We start from the raw sequence: 27979 nt of genomic DNA, 5'->3' as shown, positions 1-27979 counted from the left end.
ACAGGGACACTGGGATGGAGACAAGGGTGACACTGGAGTGGCACCGGCATGGGGACAGCAGGGCGGCACCAGGATAGGAAGAAAGATGTCACCTGGGTGGCACCAGGATGGGAGAGGAGTGACACCGGGTCTGGCCCTGGGTTTGGCACTGGGATGGAGTGAAGGGGGTGGCAGCAGGTCCAGCACTGAAATGGAGTGAGGAGCAAGGGGAGTGACACCAGGTCTGGCACTGGGATGGGGCATGTGCAGATGACACCAGGTCTGGCCCCCAGTGCCAGACGTCCCCTGCATCCCCCACATAAACAACCACACTACAGGGCAGAGTTCAGCACTTTTATGGCCCCAGGTCCTCGCAGGGCATGAGGAACCGTTTGGGGTACAGCAAGGGTACAGCTCCCAGGGACAGCAGTCCTTTAAGGGCAAGGTCCTTGGACAGAGTGGGCTGCAAAGGGACAGGGTGGGAGCTTGGGAATTTGTTTTGGGTCAGGTCTGGATGCTGGGCTTGGCTTTGTGCTAATTTGGGATGTTCGGACCTGCTTTGTGCTGATCTAGGATGTTGGGCTCTGTTGTGGGTCAGGTCTGGGCATTGGGATCTGCTTTGTAGTGGTTTTAGGATGTTGGGAGCTGCTTTGGGTCAGGTCTGGACGCTGGGATCTGTTTAGTGTCAGATTTGGGACAATGGAATCTGCTCCATTTTGAATTCAGGACATTGGGATCTGCTTGTGGTGGGGCCCTGTGTCAGCGGTGTGTGTCAATGGTGTGTGTCAGTCCCAGGGTGGGGACAGGAGCCATCCCATGGGCTCAGCAGTCCCAAACACAGCAGGGCAGCGCCCAGAAGCTCAGCATCAGTCTGTCTGTCCCTCACAGCTCGGCGTGGTGCTGCTCCATTTGGAAGGCCTCGCTGGGCTGCATGAAGATGCCCTCCATCACCTTCCAGTAGTTATTCTGGCTGGAGGCGGCCATGCCGTGCACCTCCTTCTGCCCGTGGATGGGCCGCCCGTACTGCTCCCCGGTCACCGAGAGGAAGACGTCGGTGGAGGCGTGCTGGAAGCGCACCTCGTCGTCCCGCACCCAGTAGGTCCCACTGCACACCACTGTCCAGTCGTCCAGGTAGTCGCCCTCGCCGGCCTCCCCGAACGCACTCACCTCCTGGGGGTGAAGAACAGCTCGTTTGGGGCCGGGATGGAAAAAGGGGAGGGTTGAGATAAAGGCTCTGTTAGGACTTTGAGGGGATTCAGGCACTGGCAGGGCACTGGGGAGTTGGGAAGGAGGGGGGAGCAAGGTGGGACTGGCAGGGACCCAGCTGGGACCAGGGAACAAGGCAGTGCTGGCAGGGACCCAGCCTGAGCTGGGGAACAAGGTGGGACTGGTGGGGACACGGGGGACACATCTGGGGCCAGGAATTAGGAAATGCTAGTAGACATACGGGGGATCTGGTTGGGAGAACCGAGGAGACTGACTGGGGAATAAGGTGGGGCTGGCAGTAACCTGGGGCACGAGGGGACCCCAGGTGGGATGGGTAGGGACAGGACAAACCCAGAAAGGAATCAGGGCACCCGCCAGGAGCCGAGTGACACTGCAGGCCCAGGGAAACACACCGAGCCCGGGGGCCCGGGCTGGTGATGGCCGGCCGGTACCTGGTTCCCGGAGAGCGGCGAGGCGAAGCGGTGGCTGTGCAGGTTGCGGCCGGTGCCCAGGTGCGTGAGGCGGATGGCCTGCCCGCAGCGCACCGGCGTGCCCCGCTGGCACACGGCGGCCGTGCGGCCCCGCACCCGCCAGTAGCTGTTCCCGTCATCCGCCGCCGACACCCCGGTCACCGACTGCTGCCCGCTGCCTGCGGAGGAGCGAGAACCGCCATCACACCCAGCTCAGCCCACCGCGGGAGCCCGGGGGAGGGGGGGGGGCGCGCCGTTACCGGAGCCGTAGCGCACATCGTGCGAGTGCAGCCGCACGTTGTGCCGCACGTTGAGCAGCTTCACCACGGAGCCGCAGGTGACGGGCCCGGGGTCGCCGCGCCCCGCCGCGCCCAGCGCCGCCGCCAGCAGCGGCAGCAGCAGCAGCGGGAGCAGCGGCGGCCGCCGCGCCGCCTCCATCCCGCAGGAAGCGGAAGCGCGGCCGCTCCGCCCGCCGCGAGGTCGCGGCTCTGCCGCTCCGCCCCCCGCGCTCGCCGCCCGCCGCCGCCTCCATTTTCCCTCGGCCCCTCGGGTAAGGCCGCGCCGGGCCCGGCAGGGCGGCGGTGAACGAGGCTTCCTTACCGGGGGAACGGCGCACCCGCGTTTGTCCCGGCCGGGGCGTCACACCCGGCCCGGCGCCGCGGCGGCTCCGAGCCCCGGTGGGGGCGGCAGGGACGTGCCCGAGGTTGGTGTCGGGCTGCGCCGCGGGCCCCGGTGCGGGGGTGAAGCGGCCCCGGTGGTGGCCGTGGGTGGGGCCGGCGGCTGCAGGAGCCTCCCGGGGCGGCGGGAGGAGGCCCGGCGGTGGCCGGGGTCGAGGGTGGCTCCCCCGGGGCCGGGAGGTGCCGCAGCGCCGCTGCAGCGGGGCCGGGGCCGCGGGGTAGCGCCGGCGCGGTGGGAAGAGCTGTGGGTGTGAGGCGGTGGCGTGGGGAGCCGCGGGATGCTTTTCTTGGAGTGGGGAAAAGGGTCTGACCTTCGTTCCTGGCACACTGGTGGTCCTGGAGCTCCCTGCGCTGTAGGTGTGGTTCCCGGATCTCTGCTCCGCAGGGGTGATTCCCAGACCACCGCATTAGGCTTTCCAAACTTCTGGCGAGGCGCTCCCTGAAAAGCCGAGGGCCTGGGAAAGCCCTTTTCGGTTTAATAAATGACTGAAAGGTGGCAAACGATTGGTGCTCATAGGAGAGCGAGGTTGTTGTGGAGCTTCACGGTCATCTCTGCTGCTTTTTTTGTTTGTTTGTTTTTCCTGAATACGATGATGTGGAGAAGGAAGGTTACTCTTAAATTGTTTAGGATAACTAAATTGTAGGAGTCGCAGAGACCAGATAACACCGGGTGGGAGTGCTAGTGTGGTAAATGAGATATGGCAGAAGGTGTAAGGAAGGTAACAAACATCACAAAATTGGCTCTACATCAGCTCTTATTCAGGGAAGAGCAGAGGGTGTCTCAACAATTGTTTCTTTTAAAACTGCTTCAACACCCCATGGTAGCCTAAGAGGGATATTTTGAAGTTACTTTAAAGGAGGAGGGAATGAAATAGAAAACATTGTTATGCTGCTGAGTAAACCGTTGGTAGTTTGTGTCCTGGCAATTCTGGTTAGACCATCCCAAAAAGGGAGTGCTGCAAAACGCAGGGGCAGGAGCAGAGCAGGTTTTTGGGCCAACAGAGCCTTCGTGTCCTCACCTTAGGGGAGAAGCTTGCTGACAGGAGATATGATCCAGGTGCATGAAGTCATGGGCAGGTCAGAGAAAGCGAGGAGGGAGCATCAGTTTTCTGTTTCTGACAGGAAATTGTGATGCAGCAGGGCTAAAATAAACAGGCGGAAGTGCTCTTTTACACAAGGTGCTATTAAATGTGTCACCCTGCCACAGGACGTGCTGCCACCTGATAGCATCGGGGCTGGTGGGACCAGCAGGAGCATTAAAACCAACAAAGCAGGTATGGGAAGTTCCTGAGCTGTGGTGGCTGCCTGGACTTTCCCCAGTCATCACTTCCCCCTGTGTTCCTCCCACTGAGCAGGGCGGGAGTGTCGGGTTTAGATGCAGACTTCAGAAATCTGCAAAACAGCTGTAAAAGCTAAATATAAAATGATAGATTGCCGATGTCAGGGCTGGCAGGCCCCAGTGGCCATCACAAGTCCATGTGGATACCAAGAAATGCCTGTGAGGAAGAGCTCAGCATTGAGGTGCCTGTTAGGGTAGTTTCTCGTGGTGTGAGTGCCTTGCAGTGCTTCACAGGGGTGTTTCTGTTAGGCTCATAAGCTTCAAATCAAAAGATGCTAAAATGATTTCGTCTGAGTTTTGTGGTGGAACACAGCCTGAAGATCATTGCTTAGTTATTGGTGTTAAATCCACCCATTCCAGGTCAACCATGGCTTGCCTTTTTTTTTTTTTTAATTTTATTTTAAGAATACTGATATTGGTTTAACTGAGAAATTCACTGAGAGCTTCAGGGAGGTAAAAGAGAGCTGTTATCTTTGCAATTCATTTGGGTTTTTCCCAGTCAGACATTTGTTGTCAGTCTTGAACTCCTGTGGATGTACTTGGACTGTGCTAAAATTAATTTCATGAGAATTTAATTGGCAAAATTAATAGATTTGGCTTCCTTAGCCTCTGCATTTTGAGCCCAGTTCCTCAGCTCTCTTATCCTCACAGAGCTTTCTGAATCCTCTGCAGTTTGACCCTTTGAAATGTGGCCACGAGAGCTGATGTTCAGTGGTGGCTTTGGCAGTGTGGTTCCCTGGATCTGTGTGATCCTAAATGGAGTGTGAGTTGAATCATGAAGTGACAGAGGTTAGAACCATCCCTGCCCAAGCACTCTCCCCTCAAAAAAAAAAAAAAAACAAAAAAAAACACAAAACAAGTGTTAATGTGGAATTGATGTAGTTTCTTCCACAAAGGGTGGGGAGAAGTCAAGGGCTGTCTTTGCTGCACCCATGCTGTCCTGAAGCCAAGGTGAGCACCTGGCTTTGTTGGTTTGTGTATTCACACTGCTGTCCTGAGGTGGATTGCTGAATGATAAATATATCTTGCTCTGAGGACACTGCTTGGTTATTCTCTGGACACCAGTGAGGCCTCCTGCCTTAGGTGGCATCCCTGTAGCTGGGACAGTGTCAGGTGTTTCTGCTTCCTCTCACCCCACACCTGCTCAGGTGAAGCTCTTGAGGGACTTTTCTATTCCCAGTGTCTGAGTAGCCAGCAGGTAGCTGGATGTGTGAATGATTTCTGATATCCTCAGGCTCTCGCGAAGCAGCATTTGTTGTCAAGGCCCTGCCTCACCTCACAGGGTCTGCAGCCCATGTCCATCTTGGTCCTGCCCTGATCAGAACTCAACGGTCCCAGTTAAAAGGAGCTTGTGGACTCTGGATCAGTGCCACTGTGCCCTGGAGCTGAGCAAAGTGCAGACACTCCTGATCAAAACAGCCGGGCTAGCCCAGCACTCCTTGGTCCAGAGTCTTTAAACCCTCCTCAGCTCTCTCCCTGTGTGACCACACCAAGTTCTGCCTCTGCACCTCTGCCCACTTCCCTGGCTTATTTGTTTCAAAATAAGGCCTCCCTGGCACAGAAGGAGGCATCTTTAATCAATATTTGATTTAATATATTGCATCTCTTTTCCATGCTAAGTGACATCCCTGCTGTCCTGAGGTGAATTCTGCTGGAGCTGAAAGCACCTGGGTTTGTGGGTGGTTGGCTCGTGTGGAACCTGCTTGGCTGGATCATTAAATAAGATGGTTTTCTTGAGTCCTATTTGTTCCCTGTGTCCAGACAAATTTGAATTGACATGGAGTAAAATTGCTGGGAAATTTTAGAGCAAGTGATGAGGAAGAAAGTTGGAATAGTGAGTTAAACACTTCACTGGCAGAGAACGGTGAAATTGGGGGTGGTGCTTTGACGAGGTGGGTTTGTGTATTGATCATGGGCAGGAGATAAACGAGGTTATTAGACTTGGAAATGCTCTAGGAGAAGCCACTCAGCCTGCAGGTTTGTGTATGTTGATACACCCTGGTGAATACCTGGAGCAGGAGGATTGGTGAGAAAGTGTGAAGTTGACAGAATATTCATACACAGGCTGGTAAACATAATCCCTGTTTCTGTATTGTGCACTCACATGATTCATCAGTGCCATTTGCATCGGGAACACACATTTAGCTGGCATCAGTGCTGCCCTCTGAGGTGGTATTTCTGAGAGGGATGCTTACATACAAGTGTTTAACTTCTGAAGTGTCCTCATGAGGATGGGGATCCCACACTGAACCAGAGCAGCCACGTTCTGGCTGGATGCAGAGCAGTAGCCTTGGCCTGCTGTGATTTCTGCTGGTCTGGAGCATCCTGCAAAGAAATTGGCCACAGCCACATATTCTGCAGCCAAGGACTATGAGCTGCTCTCTCCACTCGTGTCTGAAATCTGGCAGAGGTCTTCCCCTCATCTTTGTTGTGGGTTTTCTTTAATGAGATACGGATGACACGTTCCTTCGGAGCTGCTCGTATTTTAAGACTTAAAAGATCATCCAAGATCAGCCTTGGACCTTTTAACTCTAACTGAGCACTCAGTCCCTGTTTTTCTCCGGGTTGTTGTGTTTGTGCAGCAGATGTGTGGCTCTTGGGGCAGAACAAGAAATCCTGCACACGAGAAGTATCATAGCAAAGCCTTGATCAGGTTGTCCTGGATGGGACTGATTTCCTTCAGTGGGTTGTTTGCAGTGGGGAAATAATTATGGGAATGTTCTAAAGCATGTTTGTTTAGATATCATTCCCTGCCATATGGAATTCTTTTCTCTTCTTTTTTTCCTCTGCTGTTTTTGCATGTTTGTGTGTTTAATTACACCAGATGTAATTTAACATGGAGCTTTTGGCTTTAGATCTGACACCTCTGAACTGCTTTTTGTACTGCTCCTTCCCAAAGGCCTGTACTTCTTCCTGGGCTGGCATTTTCATCCTCTCAGCCATTTGAGGAGTTCATTTGGTTTTCCTCATAGCTGACTCTTGCAAGGTTAAGTTGTTTTGACGTATGTAAAAGGGAGGTAAAAAAAACTTCCTTTGAAAATTTCAAAAATATCAATGAGTTTGTAACCACCAGAAGTGGCAGGCTCAGAGAGACACAACTTGGCAAACACTTTCCTTTGTGCCAAGCTTGATTTATGTTGTGTCCAGAAACCCCAATTGGGAAAAGCATCAAACAAAAGCTTCTGGATATAAAAAACACGCTGGTTTTGTAGTTTCCTTGTTGCTTCCTCAACTCTGGACGGAGGCTCTGGGCATGGAACCTCCTGGCTGTGGCTCTGTTTGTGGGCAGCCACAAACCCCCCGGCCCAGCCCGGGACCCCCAGACCCCTCTCCAGTTTGCTCTGTGGCCTCTGAGGAGTTACAGCCAGCGATCGTGGCTCAATCAAGGCCCTTTCCAGGGTCACCCTGGCTTCGTTAACTGAGTGAGGATTAATCATATTAAGATCCTAATTGGTTTGTGTGCCTGACACTGTGCAGCATCAGTGGGAGCCTTCCCAGCGCGTGGGAGGGATGGAGGCTCTGGCTGTGTGCACCTTCCAGCCGCAGCAGCCACGGGTGTTGCTGTGACAGCTCCTGCCCTCCTCACCCAGACACGGGCTGGCAGGAGCTGGCAGCTCTTGGCTGCTGCCTAATCTCTGGTGACAGGGATGTCCAGGCAGGGCGGACACGGGGTAATTCAGGGCCCCTGTAGCTAATTTGAAACCCTTCTTGCTTTAGCTGCCTTCTCTCCAAAACCTGAAGGGGGAAGTGCTTGTGTTCTGCTTGCTCAGCTGATGCCAGGGATGTTTCCTCTTTCCCCAGCTGCTGTGTGAGACGTTGCAGCCATGTCTGACTTTGTGGAGAGCGAAGCAGAGGAGTCAGAGGAGGAGTACAACCAGGATGGGGAGGTTGTACCCAGAGTAACCAAGAAGTTTGTAGAGGAAGATGAGGACGGTGAGTTTGCTGAATTGTCTGTGTTCATTGCTGTTCTATTCTGCATTCTGTGGCTCTGCAGATGGAGCAGTAACTGTGCTGTAACAGCAGGGCCATCTGTAGTCAATGATCTCAGCTGTTTGAGTGCTTCCCTTCCTCCAAGTGCTCCAAGTGGTATTTATAATTGGCAATAAAAATACGCTGCTTCATCCTCGGGGGACTTGCAGTCGCACAGTTTGATAGTAAATGGTAAAAGCAGAGGAATTCTCCCAGTGTGACCACTCCACCTGTTCCCTCTGCAGAGAGAGCACGAGACAAGAAGTGGGGATCTGGCAGGAGCAGCTGGCTGGGTTCTGTGTCAGTAGAAGTGTTCATTTAAAACTCTGTGTAGATGGTGTAGGGGAAGATGCTGCTTGCACAGGCCCCAGTGGATAACCAGTAAGTGTCTAACACGTGCTGCTCTCCATCCCAGATGAGGAAGAGGAGGAGCTGAACCTCGATGATCAGGATGAGCAGGGAAACCTGAAAGGATTCATTAACGATGATGATGATGAGGAAGAGGAGGAGGAAGCCAGTGACTCTGGAGACTCCGAGGATGACGTGGGCCACAAAAAGAGAAAGCGCAGTAAGTTTTGTGGTGATTGGTACTAGCAGGGCACGGGGTAATGCTGGCAGAGAGCACCCTCTGCCCTGGTCTGTGTGAGCTGGGTAAGCTGTACCCTTTTGGGTGAGTGCATTCCCAGATTAGGAAAGAGAGAGTGTAACTTAGCTCTGCTGTCTTCTCTAGCTTTTGATGACCGCCTGGAGGATGATGACTTTGACCTCATTGAAGAAAACTTGGGCGTTAAAGTCAAAAGAGTGAGTTGTGTTCCCATGCTGCTGGCGTGTTTTAGCACAGGGGAGGGTGGGCTCCAGCCTGGCATGAGCAGACAGTGCCTCACATCAGCTCCTGCCCTCTTGGAAAGGGAGAACTGAGTGCTCGAAGGAAGCAGGATCTCTCCCTGCCCAAGCAACTGGGACCTGGCTTCCCAGAGTTTGCAAAACACTTTTCTGGTGCCTAAAGTCTGCTGTGCTCCTCCCTTTCCACCTCTTCAGGACAGTCTCATCTTCCATCCCTGTGTGGTGCTAACCTCAAGGTCAGCACAGGCTGTTATGGGCTCTAAAGCTCTTTCTGAAACATTAGAGTCACATCAGCCAGGCCAGCGCTGGTGGTGACAGCATGCAAGTGACACAGCTCCCGAGGGGGTGGCTCCTCTCCCCTGTGTGCCTGGGCTCCATCCTGCTCCCTCCCAGGTGCCTGCAGAGCAAGTGCAGTGCTGAGCCAGGGATCGTGAGCACTAACAAGGAATTGTCCTTGCAGCAAAAATTCAGGCGTGTGCGAAAAATGTCTGATGATGAGGACGATGAAGCAGAAGATTATGGAAAGGAAGAACACGAGAAGGAAGCCATCGCTGAGGAAATCTTTCAGGATGGTGAAGGCGAGGAAGGAGGGGAAGCTGTGGAAGCTCCTGTTGCTCCACAGGAAGAGGAAGAGGAGGAGGAGGAAGATGAATCTGGTGAGTGTGGATGGTCATTTACATCCAATGTTTGTCCTAGGATTAAAGCACAGGAATGAAATTCAGACTTTCTCTGAACTAGAAGTATCCAAAAGGCTGTGACCCTGTCATGGTGAAGCTCTTATTGTTCTGATTAGTACAGTCCATAGAATTAAACATTTCTGGGTGACAGTTTTAGTTTGTCTGTCTGAACCACTTTGTGCAGGAGCACATTATGTGTGCTGAGGTCCTGAACACCTCCTCTAAGCTGCCTCAAAAATGAAAATGCTTCAGAGGAAGGCACTCAAGGCAATGTTTAGTGCCTCACAGCACAGTGCATGCCTGCCCTACCCCTCTTCAGCATCAGCCTCACAGTGCTGCTACCTTACCAAAAAAGTTTCAAGAATTCTTTTTACTGTCCAAAGCAGCCAGGCCTTTCCTGACTGTATTTTCAGTGCACTGAGCTGCAGCTCAGATGGCTTTGCCTGGAAGTTTGTCTGGAAGTTTGTTCCAGCTTGTTACTGTGGTTCAGGCTCCTGGACTGTGTGAGATTGGTGTAGGAGATGCTGTGGGGGTATGGGCAGTCAGACAGCCAGCAGCAGCCTAAGCCTGTGGTGGAGGCTCATAGTTGCCTTGGCTGAGCTTTGTCAGAGGTACCAGTTCTATATGTGACTTCCCTGACCACTGAATTGTTTCTCAATGTCCAGACATTGATGACTTCATTGTGGATGATGATGGACAACCTCTGAAGAAGCCAAAATGGAGAAAGAAGCTTCCAGGATACACAGATGCGTAAGTATTGATTGGAAATTGGCAGGGAGCCCTGAAAATAGTGCTCAACTTATTTGGATCTTGCAACTGCAGAGTGATTCAGCTTGTGGTTGGGTACTGCTGGTCTTTTTCCCAGAAGAAACCTGATAAATTTAGACACAGAGCTTTTAGTGTGTGATTGCTGAAGTGTGTGGCTCCTTCAGTTTTTTTTTTCCTTTTTCCCCTGGATTTTTTTAAAGGGATACCAAAACCAAGCCCTTATGAGAAATATTTGCAGTAGAGCTCAGAGTTTGTACTTGTCCATGATTTTTTAGCCTGGATGGAAAACTGAAGCTTAGCCAGTGCCCCTGGCTCGTCTGTGTGGCTGTGAAGGTGTTCTGTGAACTGCACTGTGGGGCTGAACAACAGGGGGGGGTTTTGTTTGTTTCTTTTTTTGCTTTCCAGTGCTTTGCAGGAAGCCCAGGAAATCTTTGGTGTGGACTTTGACTACGATGAGTTTGAGAAGTACAACGAGTACGACGAGGAGATGGAGGAGGAGTACGAGTACGAGGATGAGGAGACGGAAGGCGAGACGCGCGTGCGGCCCAAGAAGACGGCCAAGAAGCGCGTCAGCCGCCGCAGCATCTTCGAGATGTACGAGCCCAGTGAGCTGGAGAGCAGCCACCTCACAGACCAGGACAACGAGATCCGCATGACAGACATGCCTGAGAGGTTCCAGGTGAGGCACGGGGCTGCAGCTCTCCTGGCAGAAAGCATTTGGGCTCCCAGGCTTGGACCTGCAGGCTGGCAAGCTGCTGGATGGATTTTGGAATCTCTTTTTCCCACTTTGACGAGCTTACCTGTCAAATGTACAGGCTGAAACTGCATTCAGAAGTGTCAGTGACATGGGAGCTGTTGTACCTGTGGCAATCTCGGTTTAGCTCCAGTCACAGCTTCCCTGTGGCCACTGGGTGCCAGTGTTGCACTGCTGAAGTGCAGGGCTTGGGCTCTGCTGAGATGGCTTTGTGCTGGGTGATGTTAGGAATCCCTTGAGCTGGATATATGGAGAGTGAGATGCAGTGCCAGAGAAGACACGGGGAGGTTTCTAGCTTACCTGTATGCCAGCCAACACATAACTGCTGGAACCAACTTTACTCAAGGTGATAAGACTTACACTGCTCTTAGTACAAAGTGCTGTTCGTGCTGTGAGGAATCCTTCTGGTATCTCATGTTTTTGTCTTAATTTTATGATATATTCAGATTTTCACTGTAAAATCCATCTCCCTTTAGTGTATGTTAGTGTAATTTCATGCAGAGATTTTTTACCTTTCTCTGTGAAATGAGATGTCAGTTTTCCCAAGGGCCTTTTTTCCCCATGGCAGTCTGTGTCACAGAAGGAATTCTGTCTGTCATGGTGGCTGTAGGTGGCCTGTTCACACACATTGTCATCTTCATGGATGTCAGTGGTGATTAGAGCAGCACCTCTGAAAGAGAAGTGGCTGTGACTGAGTGCCCTCAGAGGCCTTGGAGCTGCTTTTTGTTACTCTGTGGCTGCAGCAACGAAAGTGGTAGCAAGGCACAGATAGATTGGAGCAGAGGATGTAACTGCAGAAAATTTGGGTGTCTGGTGGGAAGTGGAGATATCCTCACGTGATTTTCACAGCAGACTTTGCACCATTGCAGGCCTTTCCACAAGCCTTTGACAGGATTGTAGCTGCCTTTATCTAGTGTAAAGCTGATGCAGTTTCCTGTGTGCTCAGAAGGTGCAGACATTGAAGTGATATCCTTGGCACCCCGTAGGTGGGGGTCCCCAGAGGTAACCTGTAGCTCAAAACAATAATTTCCAGGCTTCTTGGAAACATGGCAGTGCCAGCCCTGGTGTTGCACGTGCCTGTGCTCATGGTGTTTTCTCTTCCCAGCTGAGATCCATCCCAGTGAAGAGTGCTGAAGATGATGAGCTGGAGGAGGAAGCTGACTGGATTTATAGGAATGCCTTTGCAACGCCCACCATCTCCTTGCAGGTAAAGAACTGTGCCTGGGGCTTGTTCCAGGGGTCTGCTGATAGGAGTGTGGTGCCCTGTCCCACTTTCATTTCTGGTTTTGAGCGGGTCATTTCACATGTGTGCCTTCATTTTTGCATCCACGAAACAGAGTAAAAAGGAACAAAAAAAAAGTTGAAAGAACCACAATTTCTCAGCCTTAACCTGGGACTGCTCTTTTAGGGGTTCAGCTCAGGAGCAGAGTGAACACAATGTATTTCTTTTTCAGGAAACTTCTGACTACCTTGACCGTGGACAAGCCAGCAGCTTCGGCCGCAAGGGGCCCAGCACCATCCAGAAGATTAAAGAAGCCCTGAATTTCATGAGAAATCAGCATTTTGAGGTAATTTGCAACTTTTCTTCATTACCAAGGTGTGTCTCCTTTTCCTGATAGGATTAGCAGGGCTACTGGAAACGTTTAGGGCACACAGAAGGGGCTGAGATACCATCCCTGGTTGCCTCTCCTGTGATGAAATGATGCTCCATTGGGAACTGCAACTCATTTTATGTGAGCTGTGGCAATGCAGGTTTTCAAGGGCTGTTTGACAGAGCTGCTGTCATTGTCTTTCCCTGATTGTGGACAAATTGAGGCCGAATGAGGTGGGGGAATTTCTCTTGAGCCTTGCTTGGTCCATCCAGTCTGTTCTCTGAGGTGTTCCCTGGTGTTGCAGAAGTATTTTGGCCTGTGTGGTGTATTCTTTGGTGGAGTAAGAGCTGCCTCATTAGTTTGTTGTCCCACATGGAGCAGGAACTCTGTCTGGGCTCCTGGCTGCCAGGAACAGCCCAGTCCCCTGCACAGGGCTGATTTCTGACAGAGTCTCATTTCTGACCCAGGTCCCATTCATCGCCTTCTACAGAAAGGAGTATGTGGAGCCAGAGCTGCACATCAACGACCTGTGGAGGGTCTGGCAGTGGGACGAGAAGGTGAGGAATGTTTTCATTTCTGGTTCTCCCATCAGCATTTGTCCTCCTACCTAGCCTGATACTTCCAGCAGTTTGTTTTGGCCATGCTTGGGGCTTTTACCCATGTTTTTTTGCATTTTTGCTGTTGTATGGTGGTAAAGGGATATCTGACAAAATAAGGTTCCAAAAAATACTTCTCCTTCACCGAGTTCCTTTTGTGTAGTGACATTTCCTGCCAGCAGTGCAGGTTGCTTCTCTGCTATCAGATCCAAACCTGAATTTTGGGTTTGTTCTGTTATTGTAATACATCTCTGAGATGAGACCTGCCTCATGTCACATTCGGCTCTGGCTGTGGATCAAGATTTTAATGATCATTTTAGATGACAAACATCCCAAAATCCTGGGAGTCCCTGTTTGGGATGGGAGGAGACAGGTAACATGCTGCAATGGGGTGTTTCACTGGAATTCTTTTGTTCCTGTGTCAGTGGACCCAGCTGAAGATCCGCAAGCAGAACCTGACTCGACTGTTTGAGAAGATGCAGGCCTACCAGTATGAGCAGATCTCTGCTGACCCAGACAAGCCCTTGGCTGATGGAATAAGAGCCCTGGATACTACTGACATGGAGAGGTAGGGTGCCAGGACTCCATTCCAAAATGACTTAAAATGCCCATTGACTTACCCAAACAGCACAGGCACTCCGGCCACTGCAGGGCACCCACAAAGCCAATCATGAGAAATACTTAAAATTCTTTTGGGAGATAAATCCAAGGGCTCCTCTTCTGCCTGACCTTAGTCAGAGCAGGTTCCTTGAGTGTTTTGAGCATGACCTAGCTGCAGGCAGGGTGTAACATGCTGGCTTTCTGTAGGCTGAAGGACGTGCAGTCCATGGATGAGCTGAAGGACGTGTACAATCACTTCCTGCTGTACTATGGCAGAGACATCCCCAAGATGCAGAATGCTGCCAAGGCTGCTCGCAAAAAGCAAAAGCGTATCCGGGAGGATGGTGAAGAAGAGGAAGGTTTGTCTCCCCACATTTGATAGTTTTCTCCTTGTGGGCTGCTTGAAAATCCTGGTTTGAAAGAATAGGAAGAAAGTTTAGTGAAATGCACAGTGCATCTCTGCTGGTCATTCTATCTCAAGTTAGTTCCAGGTCTTTCAGGCACTTTTGAAAATGTTTAAGGTTTGCCACACAAGGTGCTTTCCAGTGAAATATGAATGCCACCCCTTGTGACAGGGATGGCATCAGCAAACTTGATGTGTGTTCTAATGTGCAACCCAGAGATATTCCTGTTAAAACTGCAAGAGTGACACTGAAGATAGTGTTTCCAGGGTCTTTTTCCAGCCCGGAATAATTTTAAGGCCACTGTTACCTTTGAGATGCCTTTGTGGGATTTAAGGGCTCTGTTGCACAGTGTAGGTTGTGTTTAATCTCTTTATTGTGCTTCTGACACACTCCAGCTGTCTGGATGCCTCTCTAATGTATCTTTCCTCCAGGTGAAGGGGAGGATGCAGAGGATGATGAGCAGAAGGGGCCTGAGCTGAAGCAGGCTTCCCGAAGGGATATGTACACCATCTGCCAGGCAGCTGGGCTGGGTAAGGCTCTGCCCTGTCCTGCTGAGCGTGCAGTGGCCTGGCCCACATGCTCTGCAGGGTGCTGTGACTCACCTGTGGAAGGAAGACTGGTGGTTTTGCTCACTATTAGCTACAATACCCTTGTCCTCATTGCTTTTTGTTTGTTTTTGTTTTACCAGATGGCTTGGCTAAGAAATTTGGTCTGACACCTGAGCAGTTTGGAGAGAATCTCCGAGACAGTTACCAGCGTCACGAGACAGAGCAGTTCCCTGCAGAGCCCCTGGAGCTGGCCAAGGATTACGTGTGTAGGTCAGTGTGGGGGTGTCTCTGTGGAGTTCCTGTGGATGTAACACAAGTGAGAGGATCTGGGGACATTCTTCTAAGGCTTCCCGTTGCCATTTTGCCTGCAGTCAATTCCCAAGCCCAGAGGCAGTGCTGGAAGGAGCTCGGTACATGGTGGCTTTGCAGATCGCCAGGGAGCCCTTGGTCAGACAGGTCCTGAGACAGACTTTCCAAGAACGAGCTAAAATCAACATTTCACCAACCAAAAAGGGGAAGAAGGTATGGAAGAGCGCTCTGACTCTGTGGGTCACTTCAGGGAAGGATCTAAATAACATACAAATGCTTGTTCTCCCATGTCAGTGGTAACTGAATAAATCTCAGAGCAGCACTGAGCTGGGCTGTTGCAGAGCCCAGCTCAGCAGTGTGCTGCATTTTTAGTCTCAGCATTTTACCAGATGAGATGTTGCCTTCAGTTATTGAAACAGTCTCTGTTTCTCTGGGACTGGGAAGCAATTCCACTGTGTCCTGCTGGGGAAGGAAATGCAGACTGGCAGGCATAGGGCTGAGGGGATATTGAATAAAAACCATTGTCTGCTGTGGCTTACAGAAGGATCTTTCTTCATGAGTGCCCTGTGTGCATGCTGACTGTCTCTCCTCTTTCCCAGGATATTGATGAAGCCCACTATGCCTATTCCTTTAAATACATGAAGAACAAGCCTGTGAAGGAGCTGAGAGATGACCAGTTCCTGAAAATGAGCCTGGCAGAGGACGAGGCACTGCTCACCATAGATATCAGCATTGACATGAAAGGAGTGGAGGGGTGAGTTCCCACTGGCTGTGCCATCCCTGACTTGGCAGAGCTTATTCATGCAGTGCTCTTTGAGCACCTCTGTAACCCAAATTACTTCCTAAAGTCATGGCCTGGTAGTTTCCTGCACCTCAAAGTCAAGCGGCTTCTCAGGGTCTTGCTTTTTTTATCACCTTATTGAGAACTTTAGCAGACATCTGTCTTACTCACTTGAAAGCAAACTCTGAAACCTTGGGATGTTTGCAGATGATGTTTGTTTCCCAAGCAGCTTAGTTCCTTCCCTGCACATCTGAGTGGCCACACTGTGTAGTATGGCTGTGATCTGTCCTCAGCATCACTTCAGCAGGTGAAGCAGCGTTGGATGGGAGGGTTGGCTCTTCCCTAGTTTTTCCAAGCAGCTACCTGAATCTGAGTTGTGCAGGAATCTGCCAGTAATGGGTCCATGCAGGTGTCCGGAGCCTTTCTGTATCTCTTCTTCTCCTTTGTTGCAGTTATGGCAGTGACCAGACGTACTTTGAGGAAATCAAGCAGTTCTATTACCGGGATGAGTTCAGCCACCAGGTGCAGGAGTGGAACCGGCAGCGCACCATGGCCATCGAGCGCTCCCTCAACCAGTTCCTCTACGTGCAGATGGCCAAAGAATTAAAGAACAAGCTCCTAGTGGAGGCCAAGGAGTATGTCCTCAAGGTGAGATGAGGCAGAGCTGGGCTTGCAAACACTGGCAGCCCTGCAGTGTTCTGGGGATAGCTGCTGACAGCTCATACACAAGTTCTTGGGGAGGAGGAGGTGGCAGGGATTGAGTCTGGTTCAACTTCTCCTCCAGAGGAGGGTTATGCCAGGCCCCTGCAGTGGATTTTCTCACTCCTCTTTGTCCTTTCTCTGCTCTCCCAGGCTTGCAGCCGCAAACTGTACAACTGGCTGAAGGTTGCTGCATACAGGCCAGATCAGCAGGTGGAGGAAGACGATGATTTCATGGATGAGAACCAAGGGAAGGGGATCCGGGTGCTGGGCATTGCCTTTTCATCAGCCAGGTAGGAGGGAGGGAATGGTGTCTGGATGCATGTCCGGCTTTGGCAGTCGTCCATGTCTGAGTGATCTCTGTTTGACAGGGACCACCCTGTGTTTTGTGCCCTCGTTAATGGAGAGGGTGAGGTGACAGATTTCCTCCGACTGCCACATTTCACAAAGAGAAGGAATGCCTGGCGTGAGGAGGAGAGGGAAAAGAAGGTGAGCCTTGGTGCAGCTGTCACTGAGATGAATGTAGGTAGCTCAGAACAGAAACCCTCTAGCTTTTCTGTGCTGATTTTCTACTTTGCTTTCCAGGCCCAGGATATTGAAACATTGAAAAAATTCCTCCTGAACAAGAAGCCTCACGTGGTGACAATTGCAGGCGAGAACAGGTCAGTCTTTGTGCTGCTTCCACTTGCCAGTCTCTTTGCAGTCCTTTCCTTGTGCCTGTCTACATTTCAGTGTTTCCAGGAACCAGCTCTATGTTCTCCCCTCAGTCCCCTTGGCTGTCTCTCCCTAGGGATGCTCAGATGCTGATGGAAGATGTAAAGAGAATTGTTCATGAGCTGGACCAAGGGCAGCAACTGTCCTCAATTGGAGTGGAGCTGGTGGACAATGAACTGGCCATCCTCTACATGAACAGCAAGAAGTCTGAGGTGAACCTTCTGCTACTCCAGCTCTCCTTAAGTCTGTTGCTCATTCGTGCTGTGTCATCCTCCATTTGTTATGCTGGCCTTGCATCATCCTCTGTCTCATATGATCCATCTGGACAGTCACGTACTGATCTTTGGATCAAGGCAAAACATCTTGGGCTTCCCTGAAGAGATCAGCACCAGCAGATGCACAAAGTGGATATTGATGTAGTTGGAAATTAGTGAGATTGTTCCATTACTAATTGCATAAGAGCTCCTGGGAGCCTTTGACCTCAGCTTTCTTTGCCGTGAGCACCAAGTGCTTCCTTGCTGCAGTCCCTGTCTGATGTGTCTTTGCTGCTTGTGGTGCAAAGTGTGAAAGCACCACGAGGGTTTTCCCTGGTTCTGTGTCCTGTTGCAGAATGAATTCCGGGATTACCCCCCTCTGCTGCGCCAGGCCGTGTCCCTCGCTCGCCGCATCCAGGACCCCCTCATTGAGTTTGCCCAGGTCTGCAGCTCTGATGAGGATATTCTCTGCCTGAAACTTCACCCTCTGCAGGTAAATTTTCCTTGGGCTGGAAAGATCCTTCTCTGCAATAGAAAGCAGCCTGTGAGGGTTTGCTTTCAAAGAAAAGGTTTCCAGGTTAAACTTGTGCAAGTTCTGCCTGTTCAGTGCCATATTCTACACAGCACCTTCCTTTTTTTTTTTCTGCTTCTTTCTCATCAGCCTTCAGGCTGTTCTCAGGGGTAGCTGAGGTGCAACACAGCTCCTGGGCGCCAGTGTGTTGTGTTTGGCTGGTGGCAGAGGGTTGCACAGACCCATCTTTTCCAGGGCTAACGCCTCTTCTCTCTGCCAGGAGCACGTGGTGAAGGAGGAGCTGCTGAACGCGCTCTACTGCGAATTCATCAACCGCGTGAACGAGGTGGGGGTGGATGTGAACAGGGCCATTGCTCACCCCCACAGCCAGGCTCTGCTGCAGTACGTGTGTGGCCTGGGACCACGCAAAGGCACTCACCTGCTGAAGGTAAGGAGGCTTCTGCAAAAGCAGCACATCAGCAGCACCTGTGAGTGCTCAGGAGTGAGTCAGGGTCCGTGTGCCACGTGCAGCTGACAGCTCTGTTGATGTGTTTTTACCTCGCTGTGCCTCGCCCCAGAGCTACACGTGGACTTGTGTCCTTGAGAGACACAAACAGCTCAGCAGATCCATCAATCCCAGCCAGCTCCCAAACCCACAGGAATGGATGTGCTGTCAGAGTGTCGAGACACCTCCACAGTGTAGAAAACACGAGGCAAGAAGCCAACGCTTTTCCTGAGAGTTGGAGCCGTGATGATGTGGAATCATCATCTTTCACACAATGTTGAGACACTGGCAGGGAGCAGCAGCTTAAGAGTTGTGATGGGCGTGTGTCAGATGCTTTAAACACTGCAGTGTGCTGTGTGAATCCTCTGCTTTTTTCCCAGACAAAAACAATTTGGGTTGGAAGGGGCCTTAAAGATCATTTAATTCTAACCCCTGGTCATGGCCACAGACATCTTCCACTAAAGCAGGTTACTCAGAGCCCCATCCAGCCTGGCCTTGAGCAGTTCCAGGGAGAGAATGTCCACAACCTCTGTGGCCAATCTTATGTTTGAATAGCAGGGTTTATACTCTTGCCTCCCTCAAGGTTTTTATTCTTGCCCCTCTCTGCAGATCTTAAAACAAAACAACACCCGTCTGGAGAACAGGACCCAGCTGGTTACGATGTGTCACATGGGACCCAAAGTGTTTATCAACTGTGCTGGCTTCATCAAAATTGACACAGCATCACTGGGTGATAGGTGGGTATTGGGTTGTATTTGGTGTCCTAGGGGGTGTGGGGTCAGTGTGGGTGACAAGGGTGACACAGTGAGCTTCCCTGAGTTTCTGTGTGGCCCCTCTGACTTCAGGCCAAGTTCAGGTATTTCTGGTTATTAATCTGATTCTTATGGGCAGCTGAACCTTGCACAGCAGCAGTGTGAACTGCAGGAAATTAATTATATGGCTTGTCCTGGTGTGAAGGAGTCTTTGTGGTTAAGAGGAACTAAACTAAAACCAATTGTTTCCTAAAATAGTTGTCACGGAGTCATCAGTAACCCATGGGCACTTCAGCTTAGTGTCTGCCCCGTCCTTCCAACAGTATTTTATTTTTCTAAAGTTTCAAAGTTGAGAAATGGCTCAGCCATTTGGCTTCTTCTTAAACCAGCAGCAATACTGGGAAGTTTATAGAGCATTAAGTTGCTTGTAACTGCACAAGAGGTATTTTGAGGACAGCTGTAACCTTGTTTCTGAACCTGACTGACTGCTTTGCACGAAGGGTCACTTACTAGAAACATGCTTTCGCCAGGGTTTTTTGCCTTTGAAAAGCAATGTGAGAAAGAACACCTGCCTGAATCCCTACACCAAGTCATCCAGCCCTGCTAGATCCCTTGATTCTTGCAGGATACAAATCCCAGAGCTGCTGGGGGTAAAGTGTAGCACATCCAAGCAGCTCTTTGGCAACACTGAATTTATGTGAGGAGAGAAACTGCAGAGAGCTGTGAGCTCATGGAGCAGCTGTGGTTCACCCAGCATCCAAAATACCTGGCTTTGGAGCTGCAGACTGGAGTTTGCCAGGTCTTGCCTTGTCTCCTGTTGGTTTAGCAATGAATAATTCAGTGTCCTTTTTGGAGTACTTTGTTCCATGGAGGGCAGCAGTGCTGCACAGCAGTGTGCTTGATCATTGAGCTGCAGGAACAGCTCAGAGCCCTGATCTGAACATTGGTTTTGTTTCAGCACTGATTCCTACATTGAAGTCCTAGATGGCTCTAGGGTCCATCCTGAAACCTATGAATGGGCCAGGAAAATGGCAGTGGATGCCCTGGAATACGATGAGTCAGCTGAGGATGCAAATCCTGCCGGAGCTCTGGAGGAGATCCTGGAAAACCCCGAGCGCCTGAAAGACCTGGATCTCGATGCCTTTGCTGAAGAACTGGAAAGACAGGTGCACTGGGGGTTCCTGGTGCTGAGAAACACAGGGGAAGCTCTGCAGCCCAGCTGAGATTCTCATGTTTTATTGCTTTATCCTTTTTGGGAGCTGGGCATTAGCTGTGCTGTCATAAAATGTATAAATGGCCACAATGAGCAGTCAGTGTCTGACAATGGCATGCAGTAAATGCTTGCAGAAAGTACACGTGGGGCAGGGAACAGTAATTAACCATTTAAGCTCTTCTCCCTGGAAGTTTTTTCTAAATATGTTTGTCCTTTTGACCTCCTCAACATCCTGTGACCAAGTTTCACCGTTTGTTGGTACCTGCTGCGTTCCCCTTTTTTAAATTTGCTGTTTCATAATTTGCTTGAGTTCTTCCAAAACTTACACTGGATTCCCTACTGACCTTCTTCCTGCTGCTCATGCCTTTATAACCTCTGAATCCCACACAGGGCTATGGTGACAAGCACATCACTTTGTATGACATTCGAGCTGAGCTAAGCTGCAGATACAAGGACCTGAGAACCCCGTACCGTTCTCCCAACACAGAGGAGGTCTTCAATATGCTGACCAAAGAAACTCCAGAGACGTTTTACATAGGTACATCCCTGTTCAGATCCCTGCTTTCTGTCCTCCTGAGTTGACACAGGATGTGTGGGGCAAAGGGATCTTAGTGAGTGTGATGCTGGGGCAGTGCTGTGGTGGAGTGTGAAGCAGCTTTTCACGTACTTGGGTGACCTCCTAACACCTTCATGCATGAATAACAGCCTTAGATGCAGGGAAGTGCCCAGCTCTGCAGTTTTTCATTCTTTCCTTCCCGTCTGCCATCACCCCACAGGTAAAATGATCATCTGCAATGTGACTGGGATTGCCCACAGGCGCCCACAGGGAGAGAGCTACGACCAGGCGATACGGAATGATGAAACTGGCCTTTGGCAGTGCCCCTTCTGCCAGCAGGACAACTTCCCAGAGCTCAGTGAGGTGGGGCTGCTTCTCCTGCCTTGTCAGGGGCCTGCTATCAGCAGGAGTGTTGTGTAGGGTTCTTGGGAGACAAGAAATCAGAGCCAAGATTGTGTCTGCAGTGCCCCAGGATCCCAACCTGATGCGGCCTTTGGCTGTAAATAAAATCTGTTGCACTTCTGACTAATTGCCTCAGTATAGATTTGACAAGTCTTTTGTGGCTACATTATGGCTTTTAGAGTGAAATGGACCTGAGGCTAAGCTGACCAGTTCTTTGCAGACACGTAAAGCGTTCTTGTTTGTGGTCTGGGATTGTGTTTTATGCAGAGAAATTGCCTGTGACACTGAGAACAGAAGGCTCTGCCACCTTCTCAATTTTAAGAACTTATCTGGACCACCTGCTGCTTAATGCAGCTGTACTTTAGGTCCCTTCTAAACACTGTGAATTCCAGCCTGGGTAATCTGTGACTTTAAACCCCTTTAGTGTTCATTAGAGACCAGCCCTGGCTACAGGCTGGTGATCAGGGTCTAAAAATGTTCTGACCTTCCTGGTTGCAATGTCCCATAAGCTGAGCAGAACTGGAGGAGGAAGATTGCATTACTGGGTAGCATTTGTTGAAGTCTTCTGTCCCCTGCCCTTCCACAAGTCTGTTCTGGCTGCGCCGCTTTGCTGACACAGCTTTTGGACTTGTTTTGAGTATGAACTGCTGGGGCTATTTTGTTTCCATGCTGAATGATTTATTTACTTTTGCCTTGCTCAAGGTTTGGAACCATTTTGACAGCGGCTCCTGCCCAGGTCAGGCCATTGGAGTGAAGACACGTCTGGATAATGGTGTTGCTGGCTTCATCCCAACAAAATTTCTAAGTGACAAGGTGGTCAAGAGGCCAGAAGAAAGGGTGAAGGTATGAAAGCAGTGGATTTTCACACTCCCAGTGTGAGTTGGAAGAACCTGGAGCCAATACCAAAGACTCAGAGTTTGGTTAATAACACTGTTCTTAAATGACTTTTCCTACCTTATTTTCATGTAAGGACTTTAAATCAGCAGGAAGTTCAGGTTCTGGTTAGTGTCCTTGTCCCACAGTGCAAATCTCCCTTGGCAGCTGGTGGGACCCTGTTAATCAGTTAACACGTTGTGCTGCAGGAGGATTTATTGTTGTCTGGCTGGAGTCTGGGTTTAGGAGACCAGAAGGCATTCTAATGCAGAGCTGCCCTTTGTTTCTGGCTTTCTAAAGCGTTCACAGAACTGCTTTTGGGCAGGCAAGGGTCATTTTCCCTCTTACAGCTTTTTCTTCCCTCTCCATTAATTTGTGGAGGTCATGAGAGTTACTGGCCCTGCTCAGGACAGAGTTCTTAAAGAAATGGAATAACACCTTTTTATCACATAAAATAGTGGTTTAACATCTTTGCTGTCCTTTGGGGTCCCCAATAGGCCATGCAGGTGATGGATAATCCTGTAAGCTCAGAGGTCTCAGCATTTCTTTAAAGAGTTATTAATTAACTTCATCATGGTTAACTGAACTAAGACATTGCAGTTTTTGTGGGGGGATTTTCTGCCTCACATTTTATTAGAGCAGTCCTTTGGGTGTCTGCTTCTGAATAAACACACACACACACATATAACTGCTTTCTTGCACATCTTGAGGTCCAGTTTTGCTGCTCCCATTGTGAAAGATATTTGAAATAGAAAAGGTGATTGTCCTCACCCTCCAGACATGCAGTTTTCTGTGTGGTGTGGGTAATAGATGTGCTGGAGAGCTGCCCATTTTCCTCTTAATCTCTTTTGAATCTGGTAATTTTTAGGATCATTTGATCTCCGGTTTGTGTAGAAACATCACTTTTAAAGGTTGTATCAGTCTGAAGTGGCTGAGGTGATTTGTACCTCCTCAGTGTCAGCAGGTCCCACGTGGATTGTCCTGTAGCACAGGGATTCTGGTGTATCAGCCAAACCTGCTGCTCACCTTGGCCTGCACCTCCTCTGCAGGTGGGAATGACCGTCCACTGCCGCATCATGAAGATTGACATTGAGAAGTTCAGTGCAGACCTGACCTGCAGGACCTCAGACCTGATGGACAAGAACAACGAGTGGAAGCTGCCCAAAGACACCTACTACGACTTCGACTCCGAGGCAGCGGATCACAAACAGGAAGAAGACATGAAAAGAAAGCAGCAGAGGACGAGTGAGTTCTCTTAATTTCTCTCTCCCTTATAATTCCAACCTTCCCAGGCTGCTTCAGGACAATCAGCACAATGAGATACACTCGCATTCCTCTTGGAAGGCTGAACGTTCCCTTTGTTCCCCAGCGTACATCAAGAGGGTAATTGCTCACCCATCATTCCACAACATCAGCTTCAAGCAAGCAGAGAAGATGATGGAGACCATGGACCAAGGGGATGTGATTATCCGGCCGAGCAGCAAAGGGGAGAACCATCTGACTGTCACCTGGAAGGTCAACGATGGCATTTACCAGCACGTGGATGTCCGGGAGGAGGGCAAGGAGAATGCCTTCAGCCTGGGCTCCATGCTCTGGATTAACACAGAGGTAAAGCCCTGCAGAGCATGCCTGGGAAGGGAAAGGACTTACTTTACAGGTTGGCACAGCCCTTCTGTCCTTGTAGTGCTTTCACACTCTTGGAGAGTAACTTCCAATATACTCTCTGGATCCTTAGACAATACTTGTCTCTTTTTTTTTTTCCCCTCAAGCCTGGCTGTGCAGAGTGTATGACCAAATACACCCTAAACACCTCTTTAAATGTGTTTGTTCAAAGGAGTTTGAAGACCTGGATGAAATTGTTGCTCGTTATGTCCAGCCAATGGCTTCTTTTGCCAGAGACCTGTTGAATCACAAATACTATCAGGACTGCAATGGTGGAGACAAGAAGGTGAGACAATCCCAGGATGTGGTAACTTCTTAGGAAGATATCCATGGGCTCTGTGTGCTGCTGAAAATGTGGGCTCCCCTGGAGCATTTATCTTCTTTCTCTCTCTGATTAGAAGCTGGAAGAGCTGCTGATAAAGACCAAGAAAGAGAAGCCAACATTTATTCCATACTTTATTAGTGCCTGTAAAGACCTACCTGGTAAATTCCTCTTGGGATATCAGCCTCGAGGCAAACCAAGGTAAGTGAGAGGAAAGCCCAGCATCTGCACTGAGTACTGCCACTACCAAACCTCGGCTGACTGCTGCCGGTTTTTCTTCCAGCTCTGTAAGAATCCCTGTAAATCACGCCTCCTCTTTGCCAGGATTTGGCCTCCTGACAGTGGAGGACCCAATTCTAGCAGTAAACCTCACCCAGGAGACTCCCATGTTTCTTAACCATCTGGCTGCCACGAGCAGCTCTGCCCTGTGCTGTGGGGGTTGTGGGAGTGTAGGCAGGGAAGGATGGGTTTTTCATGGAAAGGCAGATTTTTCATGGAAAGGCTGGGCAGTTTGAAGATAAAGTGCCTTGGGTGGATCTGTCTGTTCATTATCAGTACAGCTGTTCCCTGTGGTTTTAGTGCATGCCTGTTCTGAGTGTGGCCTGTCAGTGAGTGGCTGACACGGCCTGTGATGTCTCATGCTGTCCCTGCTCTCCCAGGATAGAGTATGTGACAGTGACTCCAGAGGGATTCCGCTACCGGGGCCAAGTCTTCCCTACTGTGAATGGACTTTTCCGATGGTTTAAGGATCATTATCAGGACCCTGTTCCAGGTGAGCAGCCTAAAACTTCAGTGCCTCAGCTGTTTGTTTATCACACAATATCAGGGACAGTTATTAAAGGACAGTTCCATCCTCCTTGTCCCAAAAATGTGTCCTAGGATTTTTCTGTGTGTGGGAAGTTTCTGAGCAATGCTTGAACTGTTTGGCTCCATGCACCGACCCACTCAGAGCTCTCCTGAGAGTTAATCTTTCATCAGGTGGGCCGTGCAGCAAAGTCTGGACCAGTCCCTTTCCTCTCCTTTGTCAGCCCCACCATACAATCCAGCACACACCATTCCCTGGTAGCAAACCATGGTGCCAGAACAACTTCAGATCCTGAGTTTCAGACTGATGGCTGCTCTTCCAGGAGAATGAATCTACCTCTTGGTATTTTACACAGGTATTACCCCCAGCAGCAGCAGTCGGACCAGGACTCCAGCCTCCATTAATGCTACTCCAGCTAACATCAACCTGGCAGGTCAGTGCAAGCCATTCCCAGCTGGGACTGGGATGTGAGCTGCTCCTCCGGGCTCCACTTTTCCTAATGCAGTGTGTCTCCCTTGCAGACCTGACACGTGCAGTGAATGCTCTACCACAGAACATGACCTCCCAGATGTTCAGTGCCATTGCTGCTGTCACAGGCCAGGGACAGAACCCAAATGCCACCCCAGCACAGTGGGGCTCCAGCCAGTATGGCTACGGAGGCAGCGGAGGCGGCAGCAGCGCGTACCACGTAGGTGTCACTTAAATTTCTGCTGGCTTCTCCTTGCTGCTACAAACCACTGGAGCCTAAGGAATCCCTCATTGCTTGGGGTCTCCAGTTCCGAGTTTTGTCCCCTCCCGTGGTGCTGCACAGGCTGGATTCTTGAACCAGGTTTCCTTTTGCCTCCCGTGACTGGAGAAATGCGGCACGTAACGCAGCCCTGCTCCGGGGGCACTTGGAGCAAGGAGCAAACTGCTCTGGCCCCCAAGGAATGTGGCAGGGTGGAGAGGGGGGATCCAGCAGTGAGGGCACACAACCTTCTGATTGTGCCCCTGAATTGGCAACGTGAGCTGCCAGCGGAGGAGATTAGCTGGGGAGGTATGCGCTGAGTCTGCAGGGCTTTTCAGCTCAGCGCTAATCTCTGAGCTACACCTCAGCCTGACCCAACACCCAGGGGCTTTGCAGGGAGTAAGGTGGAATTGGACAGTTTTGGCTCATGGTGAAGCCTTTCTTGATGTGTGCCTGCTCCCAGCCCACTCTGCCAGCTCCCAGCTGGCACCAAGGCAAATTCCAGCTGCAGAAGGACTGAGGAGCCTGAGTGTAAAAAACACCCCCAGCTGTTGCACCCAGAGAGATGCTGCAAGACAAGGCTTGCAGGGACGAGGGATCCTCCTTTGGAGCACCTTGGGAGGCTTTCAGGAAGTTTGGCACAGTAAATGCTGAGCTAAGGATAGGCAGGGACTGTGGATAACCCGATGTATTAATCATCAAGACATCTGAAAAAAAAGGGAGGTGAACACCAGGAGGCAAAGACACTAAGTTCTTCATGGGACAAGAAGCCAGCTGGCTTGGGTTGTGGGAGGGAGCCATCCTGGGAGCTGCTGCACCTTCTCTGCAGCCTGCAGGGGAAGAATTTATCTGTTCTTCGTGCCTGCTGCGGGATGTCATTGCTGCTGGCTTGCCCCATCTCTTGTGCCCCTTGCCTTTGCTTGGCTCCAGCATCTCCCCTCGGGCTGAGCAAGGAGGGCAGGCTGTGCTGGCCCAGCCCTCAGGGGAGCAAATGTGCCGTGCTCAGCAGGGCTGGGGGCATGCAGAGTGAGGGTGGGCACCCTCCTGGGTGAGCAGGGAGTGCAGAACCCCCCCAGCCTAGCAGGGTCCACCCTCTGTCCCCTGACAGCCTCTGCTCTCCGCAGGTGTTCACGACTCCAGCGCAGCAGCCCGTGGCCACCCCTCTGATGACCCCCAGCTACTCCTACACTACTCCCAGCCAGCCCATGACCACACCCCAGTACCAGCTGCAGGCCAACACCACACCCCAGTCCACCCAGTCCCAGTCGCAGCCCTCATCCAGCTCCAGGCAGAGGCAGCAGCCAAAGTGAGTAGCTCTGAGTGCTCCTATCCCTGTCCTGTCTCCATTGCTTTTGTGGAAGCAGTATGATGGGGTTACTTCCCCCATAGGGAGGGAGGGAGAGCAGGGAAGTTTCCTTGTCGCGTCTCACGTTGTCCCCGTGTCCTTGCAGGACCAACACCCACGCTGCCATCGACTGGGGCAAGATGGCCGAGCAGTGGCTGCAGGAGAAGGAGGCTGAGCGGAGGAAACAGAAGCAGAGGTTGACCCCTCGCCCCTCTCCCAGCCCCATGATCGAGAGCACGCCCATGTCCATCGCCGGGGACGCCACGCCTCTCCTGGATGAGATGGATCGATAGGACCTGACACCCGACACCTCCGCTCTCCTCTCTCCGAGGAAGGAGAGGGAACGATAGGAAGCGACTTCCCTTAGACACATAACTCCTGTTTTATACGTCGTGGGATGGTGGGAAATGACTCTTGGTGATGTGCACCTGAGCGAGAGAATAGACTTGGCAGGGCTGGTTTAAAATATATACTATATATAAGAAAAATATATCATAGAAAGGAACACTGCATCGGCCTCTGCGGTCTGGGCTCCGGTCTTGAGGCACCTTGGAAACTTAGCAAAGCAAACGTGAGGTCAAAGGAGTCTGTCCTTGTACATGCACAGCACTCTGCTTTCACCCCAAAGACTGGGAAGCAAATGGAGCTGAAAGTGCATTGCCCTGGAGTGAGCCTGTTTCCTTTGGATTCTCCCAAACCCTGACTGTCACCTCCCCTCGGCCCGAGACCACAAAGCAAAGTCGTGGGGGTTGTGACAAACGAACCAGAGTTCTCACAAAGTTCCTGTTGTTGTTTGCTCCATGTTTTCATGCGTGGCAGGCTCAGCAGAGCCTGTGCCAACCCCAGCTGTGTCTGGAGGGGTCCAGCACAGCAGCTCGGGGTCTTGCTGGAGATGCAGCTGTTGTACCAAAGGCTTGCTCTCTCCTCTGGCTTCTTTTGGAACAATATTTATTTAGTTTCGATTATTTTTTTTTAATCAGACTGCGAAATAAAGCACCAGCCTGCAGCAGCTTTCCCGAGACAGAACGTGGGCTGGAGCAGCCCGGAGTGCATGGCCTCCTCCTCTGTACCTGCTTCCCCTGCCCAGCTGTAACCAGGAGGGGTGAATAAATAGAGTTTTTACTGAA

The 27979-nt window shown here is 50.9% G+C and overlaps 2 protein-coding genes across 5 annotated transcripts; one reads left to right on the top strand and one right to left on the bottom strand.

The window, feature by feature from the left end:
* Window positions 1-319: 319 nt before the first annotated feature.
* Window positions 320-2883, bottom strand: SDF2 (stromal cell derived factor 2). Of its 2 annotated transcripts, none has more exons than XM_038157884.1 (3): window positions 2644-2883; window positions 1638-1834; window positions 320-1149 (listed from the first exon to the last, which is right to left on the bottom strand). In XM_038157884.1, exons 1-3 carry the CDS (start codon window positions 2738-2740, stop codon window positions 862-864), a joined length of 582 nt encoding a protein of 193 aa, XP_038013812.1. In that variant the 5' UTR covers window positions 2741-2883; the 3' UTR covers window positions 320-861. The 2 variants fall into 2 exon arrangements, with proteins under 2 accessions (XP_038013812.1, XP_038013811.1); XM_038157883.1 differs by lacking the exon at window positions 2644-2883 and adding an exon at window positions 1916-2112.
* SUPT6H (SPT6 homolog, histone chaperone and transcription elongation factor) lies at window positions 2100-27979 on the top strand. Of its 3 annotated transcripts, none has more exons than XM_038157878.1 (37): window positions 2100-2205; window positions 7473-7604; window positions 8056-8208; window positions 8371-8441; window positions 8944-9139; window positions 9826-9910; window positions 10334-10607; window positions 11788-11889; window positions 12137-12250; window positions 12742-12831; window positions 13296-13438; window positions 13678-13829; window positions 14306-14404; window positions 14563-14692; window positions 14794-14944; window positions 15331-15485; window positions 15965-16160; window positions 16365-16504; window positions 16583-16700; window positions 16797-16873; window positions 17002-17137; window positions 17535-17672; window positions 17971-18138; window positions 18805-18932; window positions 19906-20113; window positions 20551-20698; window positions 20937-21079; window positions 21821-21961; window positions 23041-23236; window positions 23361-23599; window positions 23826-23939; window positions 24052-24176; window positions 24635-24747; window positions 25136-25213; window positions 25302-25468; window positions 26632-26813; window positions 26959-27979. In XM_038157878.1, the coding sequence occupies exons 2-37, from the start codon at window positions 7496-7498 to the stop codon at window positions 27143-27145; spliced, it is 5166 nt and encodes a 1721-aa protein (XP_038013806.1). In that variant the 5' UTR covers window positions 2100-2205; window positions 7473-7495; the 3' UTR covers window positions 27146-27979. The 3 variants fall into 3 exon arrangements, with proteins under 3 accessions (XP_038013806.1, XP_038013805.1, XP_038013807.1); XM_038157877.1 differs by having other exon boundaries at window positions 2167-2358; XM_038157879.1 differs by lacking the exon at window positions 2100-2205 and adding an exon at window positions 3468-3606.

The sequence above is a fragment of the Motacilla alba genome, chromosome 19, assembly GCF_015832195.1.
Source record: "Motacilla alba alba isolate MOTALB_02 chromosome 19, Motacilla_alba_V1.0_pri, whole genome shotgun sequence".
Classification (NCBI taxonomy): Eukaryota; Metazoa; Chordata; class Aves; order Passeriformes; family Motacillidae; genus Motacilla; species Motacilla alba.
This window is presented reverse-complemented; position numbering and strand designations above follow the sequence as displayed.